Source organism: Ictalurus punctatus, chromosome 12, assembly GCF_001660625.3.
Source record: "Ictalurus punctatus breed USDA103 chromosome 12, Coco_2.0, whole genome shotgun sequence".
Lineage (NCBI taxonomy): Eukaryota > Metazoa > Chordata > Actinopteri > Siluriformes > Ictaluridae > Ictalurus > Ictalurus punctatus.
In genome coordinates, this window is record NC_030427.2 from 9104924 (window position 1) to 9123710 (window position 18787).

The 18787-nt window shown below is 40.2% G+C and overlaps 2 protein-coding genes across 5 annotated transcripts in view; both read right to left on the reverse strand.

Moving 5' to 3' along the window:
• Positions 1 to 1604: 1604 nt before the first annotated feature.
• On the reverse strand, positions 1605 to 9581 carry catip (ciliogenesis associated TTC17 interacting protein). Its single transcript, XM_017482122.3, has 10 exons — positions 8627 to 9581; positions 7649 to 8250; positions 5392 to 5577; positions 5220 to 5275; positions 5029 to 5115; positions 4650 to 4817; positions 3341 to 3465; positions 3079 to 3158; positions 2900 to 2988; positions 1605 to 1887 (listed from the first exon to the last, which is right to left on the reverse strand). The coding sequence occupies exons 2-10, from the start codon at positions 7746 to 7748 to the stop codon at positions 1672 to 1674; spliced, it is 1107 nt and encodes a 368-aa protein (XP_017337611.1). The 5' UTR covers positions 7749 to 8250; positions 8627 to 9581; the 3' UTR covers positions 1605 to 1671.
• A 567-nt stretch (positions 9582 to 10148) lies between these two features.
• Positions 10149 to 18787, reverse strand: part of pnkd (PNKD metallo-beta-lactamase domain containing) — a 22340-nt gene continuing 13701 nt past the window's right edge. For all 4 annotated transcript variants that reach the window (XM_053684145.1, XM_047158863.2, XM_017482123.3 and 1 more), the window contains 8 exons: positions 18358 to 18473; positions 15079 to 15191; positions 14712 to 14770; positions 14358 to 14450; positions 14033 to 14199; positions 11251 to 11337; positions 10922 to 11037; positions 10149 to 10704 (listed from right to left, as the gene is read on the reverse strand). In XM_053684145.1, the coding sequence (XP_053540120.1) occupies positions 10531 to 10704; positions 10922 to 11037; positions 11251 to 11337; positions 14033 to 14199; positions 14358 to 14450; positions 14712 to 14770; positions 15079 to 15191; positions 18358 to 18473 (925 nt within the window). In that variant the 3' untranslated portion in view covers positions 10149 to 10530. The remainder of the gene's footprint in view (positions 10705 to 10921; positions 11038 to 11250; positions 11338 to 14032; positions 14200 to 14357; positions 14451 to 14711; positions 14771 to 15078; positions 15192 to 18357; positions 18474 to 18787) is intronic.

Here is an 18787-nt window from a genome sequence, read left to right on the forward strand (position 1 = left end):
AATTGGAGCAGTGGTTTCAATGTAACAAACTATTGGTAGAATTCAAATTTTAGGTAGCAAATACAGACAAATCTAGCTCTTATAGTCATTTGCCTATTTGACTTGGCATTTGAATTGAATGGGTTTAATACAAACCCTCAAAAACTAGTAGGCCTAAAACTTTTGTCAACTTGGGCCTAATGTATTCTATTGATGGAAAGTTCATGAATTATACACAAATAAGTTATCTAATGTTTGAATATTTGGATTGTGTGCATTAAAAAAAAAGTATGCTGATGGTTTTTTTGGATTTCTTTTACAGTAAAGTAGCCCTTGCTCGAGAACCCCTGCTGCAGTTGCGCAATAAATAATTCTGGCCCATCAGTTGCTATATACAGTTTGTACATATAAATATATATACAGTGCCTTGCAGAAGTATTCAACCCCCCTAGAAGTCATCAGATTCATATGGATTACAAATGATGCTTACACAGATTGTTCCAGCTAGATTCTTCCTGGCAGTCTGGCTCCAGGTTCTTCTGGTTGGTTGAAAGATATTTTTTGACTGCAGTTTTCAAACAGTGCCACAGATTCTCAATGTGATTCAAATCTGGAGATTGACCTGGCCACTCTACAATAGTCATCTTATTTATTTATTTATTATTTTTAACCATTCCTTTGTTGCTGTGGCATTGTGTTTGGGTACATTGTCCTTCTGAACGGTGAAGTGTCTCCCAAGCTTTAGTTTTCCGCAAGTTCTCTTATAATATCCCTGTATTTTGCTCCATTTATTTTCTCTTTACTTTTGACAAGAAGAAAACTCTTCCCAGACCATGGTCTGCCACCACCATATTTCACTATAGGGATGGTGTTAATTGAGGTATGGCCTGCGGTAGGTTTGCACCACACATAGGGCTTTGAAACTTGCCCAAATACAGTATCTTGTTCTTGGTCTCATCAGACATCTTCACTAGGTCACTCACATGCATTCATATGGCTCTTCTTGAGCAATGGTTTCTTTCTAGCCACCCTCCCAGGACGTACAGTCCTCAATTATGCAGAGCCCATGGTTGTCTTGTGCACATTTACTCCACTCCCAGCCATTGTACTTTGTAACTCCTTCAGAGTGACAATTGGCCTCAGTGTGGCTATCCCCTCACCGGTGTCTGTCTTCTTTTTAGACTGAGTTTTGAGGGAAGGCCTTGTCTAGTTAGTGCTTGGGCGGTGCGATGCAGCTTCCACTTCCTCACTATTGATCAAACAGTGCTCACTGGGATGTCCAAACTCTTGTAACTTTACACCCTATTCCTAAGTTATGAAATTCAATTACCTTATCTGTAAAATCCTTAGAATGCCCCTTATCCTTCATTTTCACTCATTTCCCTCAGACTAACAATCTCTTCAATGACAATTCAACTGAGGTGTTTTTTGTTCAGAAAATGGAAGCCGATTTATTATTATTAAGGCCAATTATAAGTACATTATCGTGTCCCCCTTTAAGACAATATCTTTCATCTGGCCATGAAACAATGAAAGAGTCAGTCCAGGAAAATGCTTCAAATGTTTTGGTCATGGCCTATCAGACCACAATCAGTCTGCTGTAATAAAAGAATATAAAGAGAAGGTTCACATCTGGCACAAATGCAAAAGCTTTATTAAAATATTCACTGCAAAACATTCAAGCCTGATTGGCTAGGATTTATCATCTTGTGCAGCTGTTATATTTTGTGACGCATTGAAGGTGCTGTCTGGTGGGCGCTGAGAGTCGAAAGGAATGAAGAAGTCATGGACAAAAGAGAAAACATCCTGAGGCTTTCTTAACAGTAGCATTTGTAGGAAGTCAGCCAGTAGTGCTTTAAGCTCAGGGTGCTGTCTAACATAGGAGGAGTGAGCAGCCTTCAGCTCTTCCTGCAATGAAGAGATTAAAAGGGACAGACAGATACTTAGCTTGTGTTCTTACCATGCAAATCAGTTACCATTTTGGGATATGCTATTCTCCTGTGCTGGATGAGACTTTAAAGCAGTCCCAGTGTATACTACACAGTTATTATAATCTGTTCATGGAGGCTGGGTAAACAGTTATATTAGTCATTACTGATAACAGAAGTTTATTTAAAATGAGGCTTATTCAAATACTCTTCATGAAATCTCTGACTTCCCCACCAATTCCCTTTTGGGGAAATCCCTGTCCCCATCAGTGAAGTATGCCAGATGTGATGATTGTGAAAGTCAACATGACTGTAGACTCGAGGAGCAGAACTTTCCCAAAAGGCAAACATCTGTGGCAAACATGACAGCTAGAATAACTGTCGTTACTCTGATAGATGATTTGCAAGCTAGTAAGTGCTCTGCTATGCACTACTGAGTCATATGGGTAACCCATAGAGGATTTTGTGGAGTTTTTGTGATTGTTGCGACCAAAAATGCCTGCGGCTTTTTTTTCAAAATTTGCTATGCAACTTTTTTGTAGAAAACTACTTGAATTGTCAAAATTTGCAATTGCATGAAATTGTTTTGCACGGTCTTTCATAGTGATGTTTGTTAGTAATCGAGACCTTTATTCAGCGCATGTGAATCGAAGGGGGCTTTGGCTGAATGTGCGTTCTGAAGACGTCAAATGATGCATCTTTGCCAAAATCTGCGGGGAAAATGCGGTAATTTTGAAAAATTGCAGGCTCCTGCAAATATTGTGGCGTATTTTTTTTAGATTTTCCGTGAACTTCTGTAATCACAAAATCTGTAAAATCCTGGAGGGACTGTATGGGGATGTTCACAAGGGAGTGTGAAAAATAGTATTCCACGGTTAAAAGACTTTCTCACACCTTGGCTACATTATAGGCAACATATATTCTGGTTTCCATCATTTTGATCATTGAATTTACTTGAAGAATATATTTGATTCTAAATCATGGATAGCTACCTTTCTGTCGAGAAACTTCGAGTATAGCTCGATGTCCTCTTCCCAGACCAGGGGCTTCTTCTCACAAACTGACTTATGATCTCTCTCATCTGGAAAAAAACAAAACAACCAAAAACAGATGTATGTCATGTTTCTGACACAGATATAATTATTGGAAAAAATGAGAAGAATATACACACCCTGACTACTGACTACAGGAGGAAGCTGTAGGAGGTGCATTGTTACTGACGAGCCCACCTGCACTCTGCTGGCTAAATGTCTGGAATTAAAAACAGAACAAAACAAAAAAAGTCATAAAAACAGATAACACAAATCTCATGACTCCTTCATGAATGAATATATTTGATACTGTGTTACAGTAAACAGAATGTTTGACTGTTTTTAGTGACTGAACAGACCCAGAGTTGTATTCCTTAATCAAGAAAGAAGAAGAGGTCTTACCCATCTGGCAGGAAGTAGCAGTGCCAGATTGCAGGGATTTTTTCTGCCGAGGAGACCGTCCTCTCAATGCCAAACACCTCCACCACCTCATTGCCAACCACCTGCTTCTTGACCTCCAGCTCCCGCTGAATTAGGGTGAAACAGGTTTTTAAATATTACTTTTATAATAAATATTGAATAAGTGGAGAGAATCGACAGATATTTCATTAAGGCTTGCATCATGAAGATCCAGGTGCTATCAAAACAATTCCAAGAAAACATTCTGGAAAAGTACCAATCAAGGTTCGATTATTTCAAATAAAATCCCAAACTTTGAACAAAGGTCAGTGAGCAGTTCAGGAGAGCATTAGTCAGAGAACCACCTAAGAGGCCAAGGGTAAATCTCAGGATGGTACTACCACCATGATGCCTCACTGTGGGGATGGTGTTCTCAGGGTGATGAGTAGTATTGAGTTTCCAAGAAAAGTAGAGCTTTTTTCCATGGCCATAAAGTTCAATTTGGGTCAAATCAGAAGAAAGAACCTTTTTCAATGTTTGCAACTCCAAAATGGGATTCGTATGGCTCGCCACTCTTCCATATAGCCCAACTTTGTGGAATGTCTAGTCTATTGTTGTCCCGTGTTGAGCTGTGGATCTCTCCAGCTCCTTCAGAGTTATCCTTGGTTACTTCTCTAAATAATGCCCTCCATTCCTAGTTACTGACTATTTTTTGTTGGATGGCCTGCTCTAGGAAGAGTCATATTCTTTCCATTTTTATGCCTCTGCCACTAAATGGTGGCGGCATTATGTTTTCAGCTTGTCCATACTGTATGTACGTCCATCTATCCGGCTGAGTTTCTTGTAATAAGTATTCATCCCACGGCTAGCTCAAATTTTATTCGCCATATACATTAAAAATGGATTAGGAATTTAACTTGGTGCTTGTTCCCAGCACACCACATCAAATAATACATACCATATCAGTCATATATGAATACATAACATGAGTACTTGTCCATCATGATGAACAAGTGGATTTATAATAATGTACAGAGAAAGTGTTGTGTACAAGAGCCTGAGAAGAACCTTAATAATAGCAGTACAAAACAGCTGGAGTTGGAGAGAGCAACAGCTTTGATGGGAGAAACTCTTCATAGGACAAACACTCCACAAAGCTATGCTTTATGACTACAAAATGTGAAACGGTTCAAGGAGAGTGAATACTTAAGGCACTGTAGTGGCAGTGACAAAAATCCATATAGCTGTAATGTATATAGCACTATACAGGCAGTAACAAAAAAATACCCCAAAAACAAATATAGCTACATACATAGGATGACACACCAATCTGGGTGTCAGCATCAAATGACAGGAATGTCAAATTTTCTGGAACTTTCTTTTGTTGAGCCAAAATGCGCAGGATCAAGAGGTTGGAGGCTTCAGACACGAAACCTTGTAGAGAATCCAGAGGGAATTGAAATGTTTGCTTCTTCACTTCCTACAAGAAAGCAGAAATTTACAACAACAACAAAAAAAGTTAACTCATACTCAGGACGTTTTTAATAACAATAGAAAATAAAGACCAAAAAAAATAAATCACACATCTGCTATAATCTTACTGTAAGGATTTGCTCAGACCTCATGCAAACACATGGAGATGAATTGTTTATTATTTACCTAGCATTAGAAAATGAAATGACTGTTCTTACGTCTTTCTCGGTGATGACTCCATTCACCACTAGATGACCGCCTTGCCTCACTATGTGTAACTTCTTGTCCAGTGTGTGTTCCTGCAGCTGAAGCATTTACGACACAATAATGAATAAATAAGCTACATGTCTGAATATTCTCTAGGACTAAGTATTAGCTGTAGCTAGCTAGCTAGCTAGATTGACAATACCTTCATATATTCATCATGATTCTCTTCTAGAGTGTTGAGGCTCCTGGATACATAAGCTGGTAGATACAAGCACAGTTTAAAAAGATTTGCACAGAATGACAAAATAACTCAGCTGGGTGGAATTTCTGGCACCTTATTCAAAGAAGAGGCCATGATGCTGTGCTGGACTCACCCGTAATAGAAGTGCCACACGGGATGTTGTCAATTGCTCCATGGCTGTTAGCGTGTACCAAATAACAAGGTTCATCCTTATAGCTGGCCTTCTGTACACTAACACAGAACTCTCCTAGCTCTCTGCCAGTGTCTGAAACCGTCACCATAGAGTCCACAAACAGGCACTGATCTACATCTTCAGGTCCTAAAAGGCCAATAAGAAACACCAACAATTACCAATCCATTTTAATTGAATTTGGACATTCTGATTAAAATAGCATTGTTTTTATTAAATACTATACTTGGATTGCCTTCCTGCTTTACTTGCAAATCATGTTGGCTATGTGAATATTTGTCTGGTTAATGAATATAATAATAAATGAAAGCATTCACACCAATTTAAAGGCTAGTGCCAAGTTTATGGAAGTTAGCTGAATCTGCTTTGAAAGTCAAAAACGCAAACAAATACAGACCATCCCTTCAGTGTCAAGAGTGTCATGGGAGCACACATGGGTGTGATATTCATGAGTCTACAATCTATTGGGCATACAGTGTAGTTCTTGTGTTGTATCGCCAGTTTGGATCTATTGTGTCACTATAAAAATAGCTTAAAACACAAATCTGAAATATAGCTAATTGAGCTAATCTGAAAGTTATTTCTTAGTATTTTCAATGTTTGTCCACTGGAGAAAACTGCACCTAATTAATGCAGTTGCAATCAAAATTATTCAATCCTCACTGTTTTTGTCAAAATTTACAGACTTTCAAGCGGTTTGCAATGAACAAATCAAACAAAGGCAATTGAAATAGTTCAACACCATGAATGCTTCAAGTGGTTTCCCCAAATTCAACTGAAAAAATGCAACTTCTCCAGTCTCAAAATTATTCAACCCCCTGAATAGAATCTCTCACAACAGCACAAACATGCAAAACAGGTGTTGTCTCAAGCACACCTGATGCAAATAATCAAGGGAACCAGGTGTGCTTGAGCTGGAAGATATGAAATACCTGAACTGGCTTAGGGGCAGAAAATAAATGAAATACCTGGATGGGGCAGAAAAAGGAAGCTATTAATGGCTGCAAGCAGATTTCTGAGAAGGCAGGTTGTGAAAAACCCTCGAGTGACTGCAAAAGACCTGCAGCAAGACTTGGTGGCAACAGGCACTGAGGTTTCAGTGAGCACAATAAGGTGCGTACTATACGCAGAAGGTTTCCATGCCAGAACTCCATGTACACCATGACTGACCCAAAAGCACAAGAAAAGTCGACTCAAAATCATATACATAAGCCACAGTAGTTTTGGGATTCTGTTCTGTGGAGCAATGAAACAAAACTGAAACTTTTCGGCACGATGGATCAGCAGTATGTCGGAAGGAAGAAGAATGAAGAAAGAACACTCTATCCACAGTCGAGCATGGTGGTGGCTCGGTGATGCTCTGGGGCTGCTTTGCATCCTCTGGCACTGGAAACCTGCAGCGTGTGGAAGGCGAGATGGATTCATTGAAGTATCAGGAAATCCTAGGAGAAAACGTCATGCCGTCTGTGAGGAAGATGAAGCTTGGGTGTCATTGGACCTTCCAACAGGACAATGATCCCAAGCATACCTCAAATTCCACCAAGGCTTGGGTGCAGAAGATTCTACAGTCCCATCACAGTCACCTGACTTGAACCCCATGGAAAATCTCTGGTGGGATTTGAAGGCGGCGGTTGCAGCACGCAAACCCAAGAATATTACTGACCTGGAGGCCGTTGCTCATGAGGAACGGGTTAAGATTCCTCAGGAAGCTGGTGTCTGGCTATGCATCTCATTTGCAGCAGGTCATAACAGCAAAAAGGGTGTTCTATTAAGTACTAAAGATGCTTGCCATGAAGGGATTGAATAATTTTGAGACTGGAGAAGTCATAAGTTGCATTTTCAGTTGAATTTAAGGAAACCACTTGAAGCATTCATTGTGTTGAACTATTTCAGTTGCTTTTGTTTGATTTGATCATTGCAAACAGCTGAAAGGCTGTACATTTTGACAATAAACCTGATTTGCAATGAGGGTTGAATAAGTTTGATTTCAACTGTAATAATTAAAGTAAAGACAGGTGAAAAGTCAGACTCTAGTCACAAGAGTACAGCCCAGTGCCTCTGTCATTACCAGATGGTAACTGTTTCAGACTAGTACTGATCACTGATCCCAGAACAGGCAGCTCTGATAAACGACCATCTCATCAGGTTTAGACAGGATTCTGGGGTTAAAGTATAAAGATGAAGATCAGAAGTCACTTACCTATGCTGGAAAGAAACTCTAATGCTTCGTGCGAGGCTTTCGGTTCTTCTGTCTTTTCATGCAGCAACGCAGTTTCCTTCATATTTTTCAGTTTAATCATGGATTTTACAGTTTACACAAGAGTCCTGTACGTCTGAATCAACTACACGGACATAAATTTATTAGGAAACCCAAAACAAAACAGCTAGTGTTGTGTATAGCTAGCAGATGTGTGTCGCTTTATTAAAAACCTTTGTTACACACAGATGCCAGCAGACCCTCCGTTACTTGCTAACAGTAAATGTGCTAAGATTTAACAAGGTAACTAAACTTATAAAAACAGCACGTTTGAGAAACCACAAACGATAATAAAACTTAATAAGATGTGAAGCTGCAAAGACGTTGCGCTCATTTCCCAAACCCATTCGAGTTCCTTGGTATCCATGGCGACGATGAGTCTAACATGTACCTTACCGTAAATCTGTTTGCAGTTGCGCATCTTACCGTAAATCTGTTTGTAGTTGCGCACATTACCGTAGATCTGTTTGTAGTTGCGCACGTTACCGTAGATCTGTTTGTAGTTGCGCAGATGATAATCCTACAATTCAAAACAGCGAGACGGACTGTAGGCCATAAAGCATTAATTAATTAATTGATTGATTAATTAATATGTTATAATATTATGAAATGATTGTATTTCTACGGAAAGCCTTAAACTGGTACACAGTGTATGTTGTTTGTTACAGAAATGCTACCACAAGCGCACTTCCTGAATCCTATACCAGAGTTATTGCTGTTTGTGTATACAATATAACCATACACCTTTTAAGAGATAACAAAATTAGAGTTGTTCGGTTTAATGTTCACAGACGGGGGGAAAAAGTGGAGTACATTTAGTACCAGTACCATTATTAAACAGGCTCATTATTCAAATCACTACATCAGTGTTTACGGTTAGCTTTGCACAGAACAATAGCATTTTTAATAATCAAGACCTACCCAATAAGTGCACATTGTAGGTGCTCCTAATGACTGAGTTTAGGTGTTTCAGTCACACTCACTGCTGACAGGTGCATAAAATCAAACACATAGCCATGCACTCTCCATAGACAAACACTGACAGTACTATGGGTCATACTGAAGAGCTCAGTGACTTTAAACGTGGCACTGTCTTAGGATGCGACCTCTGTCACAAGTCAGTTTATAAAATGTCTGCCTTGCTAGATCTATTCTGCTCAACTGTACGTGCTATTATGGTGAAATGAAAACATCTAAGAACAGCAGCAGCTCAGCCATGAAGTGGTAGACCATGCAAACTCAAAGAGCACGGCTGAAGAATTCTGAACCGTGTACCATGTGAAAATGGCCTAGCCTCTGTTGGATCAGCAGCACAACAGCAATATCAACACAAGAACTGTGTCAGGAGCTTCATGAAATGGGTTTCCATAGCCAAGCAAGTGCACACAAGCCTAAGATCTCTATGTGCAATGCCAAGCATAAGTTGGAGTGGTGTACATCACACCAGCACTGGACACTGGAGCAGTGGATACGTGGTCGAATCACCTTTCACTATCTGGTAGTCTGATGGACGAATCTGGGTTTGACAGATGCCATGACAATGGTATCTACTGGAATGGATAGTACCAAGAGTAAAGTTTGGTGGAGAAGGGATAATATTCTAGGGATGATTTTCAGGGTTTGGGCCCATTAGTTCCTGGGAAGGGTGATGTTAATGCTACAGCATACAAAGCCATTTTAGACAACTGTATGTTTCCAAACTTGTGGCAATAGTTTGCTGAAGGTCCTTTCCTGTCCCATCATGACTGTACCCCTGTGCACAAAGTGAGGTCCATAAACACATGGTTTGATGAATTTGGTGTGGAGGAACCCCAGTAGCCTGCAGCGAGTGTTGACCTCAACCCCACTGAAAACCTTTGGAATGAATTGGAAGTCGATTGCAAGCCAGGACTTCTCGTTCAATATTAGTGCCTGACCGAATAAATGCCCTTTAGACTGAATCGGCACAAATTCCCACAGACACAATCCAAAGTCATGTAGAAAGCCTTTCCAGAAGAGTGAGGCTGTTATAATCAAAACGGGGTTATAAAAAGCGGCCATCTCTCCATCAATGGAAATGGAAGACCATGGGACCATAACAGTCTTCCATCCTGAAGACTTTCTCATGGTGAACATTTTAGTGCTAGAACATGCTGACACTGGAGACTCCTTCCTTCCATGTTATGTAAACATCTCTTTAGAATACATTTACATTATTTAATTACATTTATTACTAGCCTTAGATTATGTGTCAGTTGGGCATGTAACTGCTGTGTAGAGAATGGTCCACAGCCCAAATAATACCTGGTCATAAATAGTCTCTTTGGTTGCTTGGATGGGTGCCCAACCAATTGTGCGTAACAAATGGGCTACAGTAAATAAGTGTATATACACAAAGTGCCTCTACACTCTCGGTATACCTAATGAAATGGCCTGTGAATAAGTGTATAAGGTAGATATAATGTACAGTTCATATGGAAGCTTTAATCAAAACAAACAAGAGTACTGTTCTGTGCAGAGCTATTAATGTTTACATTTTCTATATTTTAAATATAGAAACAAATCTAGGTTAGAATAGAAATCACTCTACAAAGTCAGAAAAAAAAACTCCCACACAGTCATGTTAGCCTCAGTGTTCAACCAAATGCATCTCAATAATGCCAATATAAAGCTTAGTATCAGTGTGCAAAATCCAGCCTTTACATTTCACTTCAAAGCCTGCATTTCAATTTGTGTGATCTCCTTCTGGAGCAATACCAGGCATTCTGAATGAGGAATACAACAGGGCCAATTGGAATGGATTTATATTGGTTTCTTCCTCCTAATCTAAGCACCTATTGTGGCACCTATCGCCCCTTGTAAATGTCCTTTCGTCTGCGTAGCTCCTCTAAAACCCGAGCCCTATACGAGGTCCAGTCCTCATCTTGGTTCTGCTGCAGGCCCAGAGCTTGGTGAAGATCCAGAGCGTGGCTCCTCAAAAATGGATTGTACTGCTTCTCTTCCTCCAGAGTAGATGGGCTCTAGCATGAGAGAAGGATAGTTATTTTTTTAAATGAGAACACAGGGGACATGGACATATAGGTTCACTGTAGGTTATGTTCCATTAAGATCATATCTTCCTGCCTGAAACTAACCAGATACAGTATAGTATATCTAAATCATGAATCGCATTTATCCATAGCAGAAAGATAGAGGCAATGGGAGTAAAGCTAATTGAACTGCAGAAGACTCCCTCACTGTGCACAGTCGTTGACCTCGTTGTTGCAAGACCCACTGTAACTTCTGTTCACGCACCACATTACCAGGCTCCACCTCTGCAGCAAAGAGCAGGTTATCTTCAGCATATTCATGACCTGAAGGAAAAAAAAAGAAAAAAGTAGAGGTTACAGAATTCAGCTTTGCAACATAAATTCCATCATGGACACTCCTTTCTTGTCGCTTTATAGCTATATCAGGGCTCAGGTATAATCTGGACACTACATGAGCTATTGCTATCATCACTGAAAGACAGAACAACAGGAAAGCTATAAAAATGATGAGTTAGACGCATCACATTGGAGCCTTACCAGGCCAGAGTAGAGTATCACCGTTCAGTGAGCCAACAGTGTCCAGTGATGATAACATTGTTGAAGCAGTGCCTTCAAACATTCGCCCTAAAAAGGCAAAGAATGTTTTAATGACCCTCATGGTATGGGGCAAGCTTTAACAAAAGACTTTTCCACTTCTACAAGGCATTTTCTTGAACTCTATATATGTATTAAAATCTACTAGTAATCACAAACTCTAACATGAACTACATAAGTGTAACATATATATTAACAGCTAACTACTCACACTCATTAATTTAGTGTACATTTTGAAAATCATTGACTTGAATGAACAAAACAAACCCACAACCTAAGACAAATTAGAATAGCCAATCAATCAGTACAACAGAAATGGTGTCAAGGTGTGTGTGTTTATGGTGGCATTACTGGAATATTTAGCCCACGTCACCTTTAGGACGTGCTCTTTTGCCATTTATTCGCCATTTTATTCGTAAATTTTCAGCTCTGTGCACTTTGCCCTTTGTGGAGTTTTGTGGTGGTCACGAAATAAGATTTGGTCAAATTTGGTAATTTATGGCTGATTGATATTTTATCAGAATAGACATCAGAGTATGAAGAAAATTAGCAAAACTTTTGTAAATCTGACAGGAAGTTTTGACATGGTTTGGCCTACATAAACAATTTACATGTATCTTTACTAAAGAGGTTGATAAATGAGGCCCATTGTGTGTATCCAAAGATAAGAGCTTTGATACGAGTTCTTATTAACTAACTTGCTACTTGCAGCCACCTCTCCATGGCCACTGAGACTGTATGAACACTCAAAAATAGTGACATCAAAAATGGATGTCCAATTGGAACTTTTCTGGTACAGACAGAGATGAATTGTAACATTTGGAGCCATTAATACAATTCCATGAATACTATAGCAGAAAAACTTCAGCTATTCTTAAATACAGAGAGCAAAACATAACGAAATGACTACAGTGCATCTGGAAAGTATTCACGGCGCTTCACTTTTTCCACATTATGTTATGTTACAGCTTTATTCCAGCATGGATTCAATTCATTATTTTCCTCAAAATTCTGCAAACAATACCCCATAATGACAACGTGAAAGAAGTTTGTTTGAAATCTTTGCAAATTTATTAAAAATAAAACACAAAAAGCACGTGTACATAAGTATTCACAGCCTTTGCTCAATACTTTGATGAAGCTCCTTTGGCACTAATTACAGCCTCCAGTCTTTTTGAGTATGATGCTACAAGCTTGGCACACCTATTTTTGGACAGTTTCTCACATTTTTCTTTGCAGGACCTCTCAAGCTCCATCAGGTTGGATGGGGAGCGTCGGTGCACAGACATTTTCTGATCTCTCCAGAGATGTTCAATCGGTTTCAAGTCTGGGCTCTGGCTGGGCCACTCAAGGACATTCACAGAGTTGTCCTGTAGCCACTCCTTCGTTATCTTGACTGTGTGCTTAGGGTCGTTGTCCTGTTGGAAGATGAACCTTCGCCCCAGTCTGAGGTCCAGAGTGCTCTGGAGCAGGTTTTCATCAAGGATGTCTCTGTACATTGCTGCATTCATCTTTCCCTCGATCCTGACTAGTCTCCCAGTTCCTGCGACTGAAAAACATCCCCACAGCATGATGCTGCCACCACCATGCTTCACTGTAGTGATGGTATTGGCCAGGTGATGACTGGTGCCTGGTTTCCTCCAGACATGACGCTTGAAATTCAGGCCAAAGAGTTCAATCATTGTGTCATCAGACCAGAGAATTTTGTTTCTCATGGTCTGAGAGTCCTTCAGGTGCCTTTTGGAAAACTCCAGGCAGGCTGTCATGTGCCTTTTACTGAGGAGTGGCTTCCGTCTGGCCACTCTACCATACAGGCCTGATTGGTGGAGTGCTGCAGAGATGGTTGTTCTTCTGGAAGGTTCTCCTCTCTCCACAGAGACACGCTGGAGCTCTGTCAGAGTGACCATCGGGTTTTCGGTCAACTCCCTTACTAAGGCCCTTCTCCCCCGATCTCTCAGTTTGGCCGGGCGGCCAGCTCTAGGAAGAGTCCTGGTGGTTCCAAACTTCTTCCATTTACAGATGACGGAGCCCACTGTGCTCATTGGGACCTTCAATGCTGCAGAATACATTTCTGTATCCTTCCCCAGATCTGTGCCTCGATACAATCCTGTCTCGGAGGTCTACAGACAATTCCTTGGACTTCATGGCTTGGTTTGTGCTCTGACATGCATTGTTAACTGTGGGACCTTATATAGACAGGTGTGTGCCTTTCCAAATCATGTCCAATCAACTGAATTGACCACAGCTGGACTCCAATCGAGTTGTAGAAACATCTCAAGGATGATCAGTGGAAACAGGATGCGCCTGAGCTCAATTTTGAGTGTCATGGCAAAGGCTGTGAATACTTATGTACATGTGCTTTTTTTGTTTTTTATTTTTAATAAATTTGCAAAGATTTCAAACAAACATCTTTCATGTTGTCATTATGGGGTATTGTTTGTAGAATTTTGAGGAAAATAATGAATTTAATCCATTTTGGAATAAGGCTGTAACATAACAAAATGTGGGAAAAGTGAAGCACTGAATACTTTCCGGATGCACTGTATGTTGCTTGATGTCCAACCAAAACAAGTAGTAGCTTTATAATCAGTTGTTGGACCTGACATGGCATGAAAACAACATTTAAAGAACCATTTTTGACAAAACAACTAAATGCAGCCTTTTGCCTTAGTAGAAGAGTATTATGGTATGCAGTCATTTGAGGTGTTTGAATCCTCAGACTTACCACATCCTGAGAGGAAAAGCAGGTCTCCTGAGAAGACGCTGCTGGGACCCCCGAAAGTTCTGCCATCCAGGAGGTAGATCATGTGACCCACAGTATGGCCAGGGGTGTAGAAGGCCCTAAACTGCAGCCGTGTCCCGATATTTATGACATCCTTGTCCGTCAGAGGGCTAAACAACCAGGACAGAGTGCTTAGAGTTATATTTAGAAAAAGAGTACCACTACTAAGCACAGCAATGTCTGTCAGAAAAATGTTGAGATAATGCGGGGATCTTTAAAGCACAAGTATGAGGATAAATGTCAGAATCCACTGGTGAAATGCACTTACTTTGTAAGAGCAGGGATGTTATCCATAGCATTTCCATACACCCTACACGAGCTGTGGTGCCTTTTTAGAGTTCTGTTTCCTCCACTGTGGTCCCTGACAAAGAAACATGTGCGCACACGTAAGTACCACATGTTTACATAAGGTAATCGTGCACACACGAAACGTAAGCTTGTGAGAGAGATCCATGGTTTACATTCCACATTACTGTCCTACAAGCACATCAAGGCCAGATGTGGATTTATTTCCTAGACCTTGACTTGCCTTATCATGTCTTAGATTAGAAGACGACTCAAAAACAAGCGCAAAAAAAAAAAAAAACTGGGTACAAGGCCAGCAGCTCCTTTCTTTACTCACCAGTGTTTGTGTGTGCAAAGAATGGCTTCTAAAGTCACCCCTTCCTCTTCCAGACAACTCTGTGTGGATGTAAATGAGCAAATCATGAAATCAGACACAGGATCATCTGTGTGCATATGCTGCAAAACACAAGGTCTTATTTGTGTACCAAAAATGATACTTAATCATGCTTACAGTACAGCGAGAAGAAACAAACTCACACCCCAGTGCTATGGAATTCCACACATGAAGGCATATCAAAATTAAATGGATATATAAACTGGAAAACATTTGTGAGAAAGCAGGGATGTTTTTTTCCCACCCAAACTGTGTCCTCCGATAGTTTCAGAGGACACACAGAGTGCACACACCTGACCCTAACCCTTACCTGGACAGAGCGAGGATCAGCGGGGTCCACCACCACGGCAAGATCCGATGCCGTGTCAATGATCACATAGCTGTAGTTGTCAGACAAGATGGGTAATGGAATGATCTTGACTCCTACGATAACACAAGTATAATGACAAATAAGAACGTGCTTTTCGTCTTATTAACTTAAAGAGCGATTCAAAAAAGTAGTTCATTGCTGCTAAAATGCAAGTAATAACAGGAAATGACTTGTCTTTTGGATGTTCCATGACATTAAATATAACTACAAACAATTAAAAAGCATGATAAACCCTTTACATTGTGAATATTTGACAATTTCTACTATATACAGTGCGTCCGGAAAGTATTCCCGGCGCTTCACTTTTTCCACATTTTGTTATGTTACCGCCTTATTCCAAAATGGATTAAATTCATTATTTTCCTCAAAATTCTACAAACAATACCCCATAATGACAACGTGAAAGAAGTTTGTTTGAAATCTTTGCAAATTTATTACAAATAAAAAATAAAAAACAAAAAAAAGCACATGTACATAAGTATTCACAGCCTTTGCCGTGACACTCAAAATTGAGCTCAGGTGCATCCTGTTTCCACTGATCATCCTTGAGATGTTTCTACAACGTGACTGGAGTCCAGCTGTGGTCAAATCAGTTGATTGGACATGATTTGGAAAGTCACACACCTGTCTATATAAGGTCCCACAGTTAACAATGCATGTCAGAGCACAAACCAAGCCGTGAAGTCCAAGGAATTGTCTGTAGACCTCCGAGACAGGATTGTATCGAGGCACAGATCTGGGGAAGGATACAGAAATGTATTCTGCAGCATTGAAGGTCCCAATGAGCACAGTGGCCTCCATCATCCGTAAATGGAAGAAGTTTGGAACCAGCAGGACCTAGAGCTGGCCGCCCGGCCAAACTGAGAGATCGGGGGAGAAGGGCCTTAATCAGGGAGATGACCGAAAACCCGATGGTCACTCTGACAGAGCTCCAGCGTGTCTCTGTGGAGAGAGGAGAACCTTCCAGAAGAACAACCATCTCTGCAGCACTCCACCAATGAGGCCTGTATGGTAGAGTGGCCAGACGGAAGCCACTCCTCAGTAAAAGGCACATGACAGCCTGCCTGGAGTTTGCCAAAAGGCACCTGAAAGACTCTCAGACCATGATGAAACAAAGATTGAACTCTTTGGCCTGAATGGTCTCGAGGAAACCAGGCACCAGTCATCACCTGGCCAATACCATCACTACAGTGAAGCATGGTGGTGGCAGCATCATGCTGTGGGGATGGTTTTCAGCGGCAGGAACTGGGAGACTAGTCAGGATCGAGGGAAAGATGAATGCAGCAACATACAGAGAAATCCTTGATGAAAACCTGCTCCAGAGCGCTCTGGACCTCAGACTGGGGTGAAGGTTTATCTTCCAACAGGACAACGACCATAAGCGCTTTTGTTGTTTTTTATTTGTAATAAATTTGCAAAGATTTCAAACAAACTTTTTCATGTTGTCATTATGGGGTATTGTTTGTAGAATTTTGAGGAAAATAATGAATTTAATCCATTTTGGAATGAGTCTATAACATAACAAAATGTGGAAAAAGGGAAGCGCTGGGAATACTTTCCGGATGCACTGTATATACAACCTCAATTCCAAAAAAGTTGGGACAGTATGGAAAATGCTAATAAAAACAAAGAGGAGTGATTTGTAAAATGTACTTTGACTTGTCTTTAAACAAACAAAAAAAATGTATAAAGACAAGGTATTTGATGTTTTACCTAATCAACTGCATAGTTTTTTTTTGAAGATAAATGTTTATTTTTAAATTGATGCATGCAACACGTTCCAAAAAAGTTGCCAAAGTTGACAGGGCAATTGAGGACTAATAGCGACGTGATGAGTTGAAATAAGAAGGTGACGTGAAACAGGTGAGGCAATTGTCTAATCATAGAATATAAGGAGCCTCCAAAAAAGGCCTAGTCCTTCAAGAGCAAGGATGGGTCGAGGCTCACCGATCTGTCAACAGATGCGTCAGAGAATAATCCAATACTTTGAGAACATTATCCCCTAAAGACAAATCGGAAGGATTTTGGGTATTTCACCCTCTACAGTGCACAACATAATTAAAAAGATTCAAGAAATCCGGTCAAATCTCGGTGCGTAAAGGGCGAGGCCGAAAACCACTTCTGAAAGCGCGTGATCTCCGGTCACTCAGACGTCACTGTCTTAAATACCGTCATGAGTCTGTAATGGATATCCTGATATGGGCTTGGGAATACTTTGGTAAACCTTTGTTAGTCAACACCACTCGCCGCTGCATCCACAGATGTATGTTAAGGCTTTACAACTTTACAACTAAACTTAACCAAGAGCTTTCTCTTATAGAGCCCCACTGTTATGGAACAGTCTTCCTATTAGTGTTCGGGACTCAGACACAGTCTCAGTGTTTAAGTCTAAGCTTAAAACGTATTTGTTTACTCAAGCCTACCCTGACTAGATTCTGTTCTACTACTTCGCAGTCATAATTATCTTTTTTCTCCCTCTCTCCTTTCGCCGAGCCCCACACGAATTTATGGAGATACTAGAGATCCTGATCCTTTCTGCCTCTGGATGGAGCTCAAATCTTCTCTAATTCCAGACTGCTGGGACTACGGCTGCTCTTAACGCCATACAGACTTCATATAAATCCATAATGAACTTTTTCACAATATCTGTTGTTACCCAGATGAGGACGGGTTCCCTTCTGAGTCGGGTTCCTCTCAAGGTTTCTTCCTCTTAAAACATCTTAGGGAGTTTTTCCTCGCCACCGTCGCCACTCAGTGGCTTGCTCAGTTGGGATAAATTTGCACCTTTAATATCTGTATACCGTGTTGATATTTCTGTAAAGTTGCTTTGAGACAATGTCTATTGTAAAAAGCGCTATACAAATAAAATTGAATTGAATTGAACCATGGTATCTTCAGAGCCCAAACGCTTAATAAGTGGTATTAAAAGAAAAGGTGATGTTACACAGCGGTAAACAGTCGACTGTCCCAACTTTTTTGGAGTGTGTTGCAGTCATCAGATTCGAAATGAGTGTATATTTTCAAAAGTAAATTCAATTCACAAAGTATTAACGTCAAATAATGTGTTAAGAATGTGTTTTCAATATAGTACAGGGTGAACTGAATTTCAAATCACTCTTTTTGTTTGTTTTTTTGTGCATTTTCCATACTGTCCCATCTTTTTCACAATTGGAGTTGTAGCCTGGAAAACTACAGACCACCACAGACATTACTCCTCACCGTTTATTGTTGTGGGCTCAGTTCTAGAGTGGCCAGTCGGGTACTTCTCCCTTGCTTTTCTCATCTGGCGTTTGTGAAACATGTAGCCGAGTTTGGTCCGTGTGTATAGAGAGTACCTGGACAAAAACAAACCCTTATGACTTTAATACATTGTTAGAAACTCTTTTTCTTGACTTCATGATGTTTAACAACCTTAAAACGTTGTGAGGAAAAAAATTTAACTGCCATCAACATATGATCACAGCATATACCGGTCACATGTTATACATGTGACATTTAGTGGCATGTGTTAGCTCCTATTCATCATATAAAACAAAGTGCATTTTGTATTTTGGTTTAAATGCAGTTTGATTTAACAACTATTTTTCATAATCTTTAGTGTAAAAAAAAAAAAAAAAAACACTGCTAACTGGGGTATTGGTATCAAAGT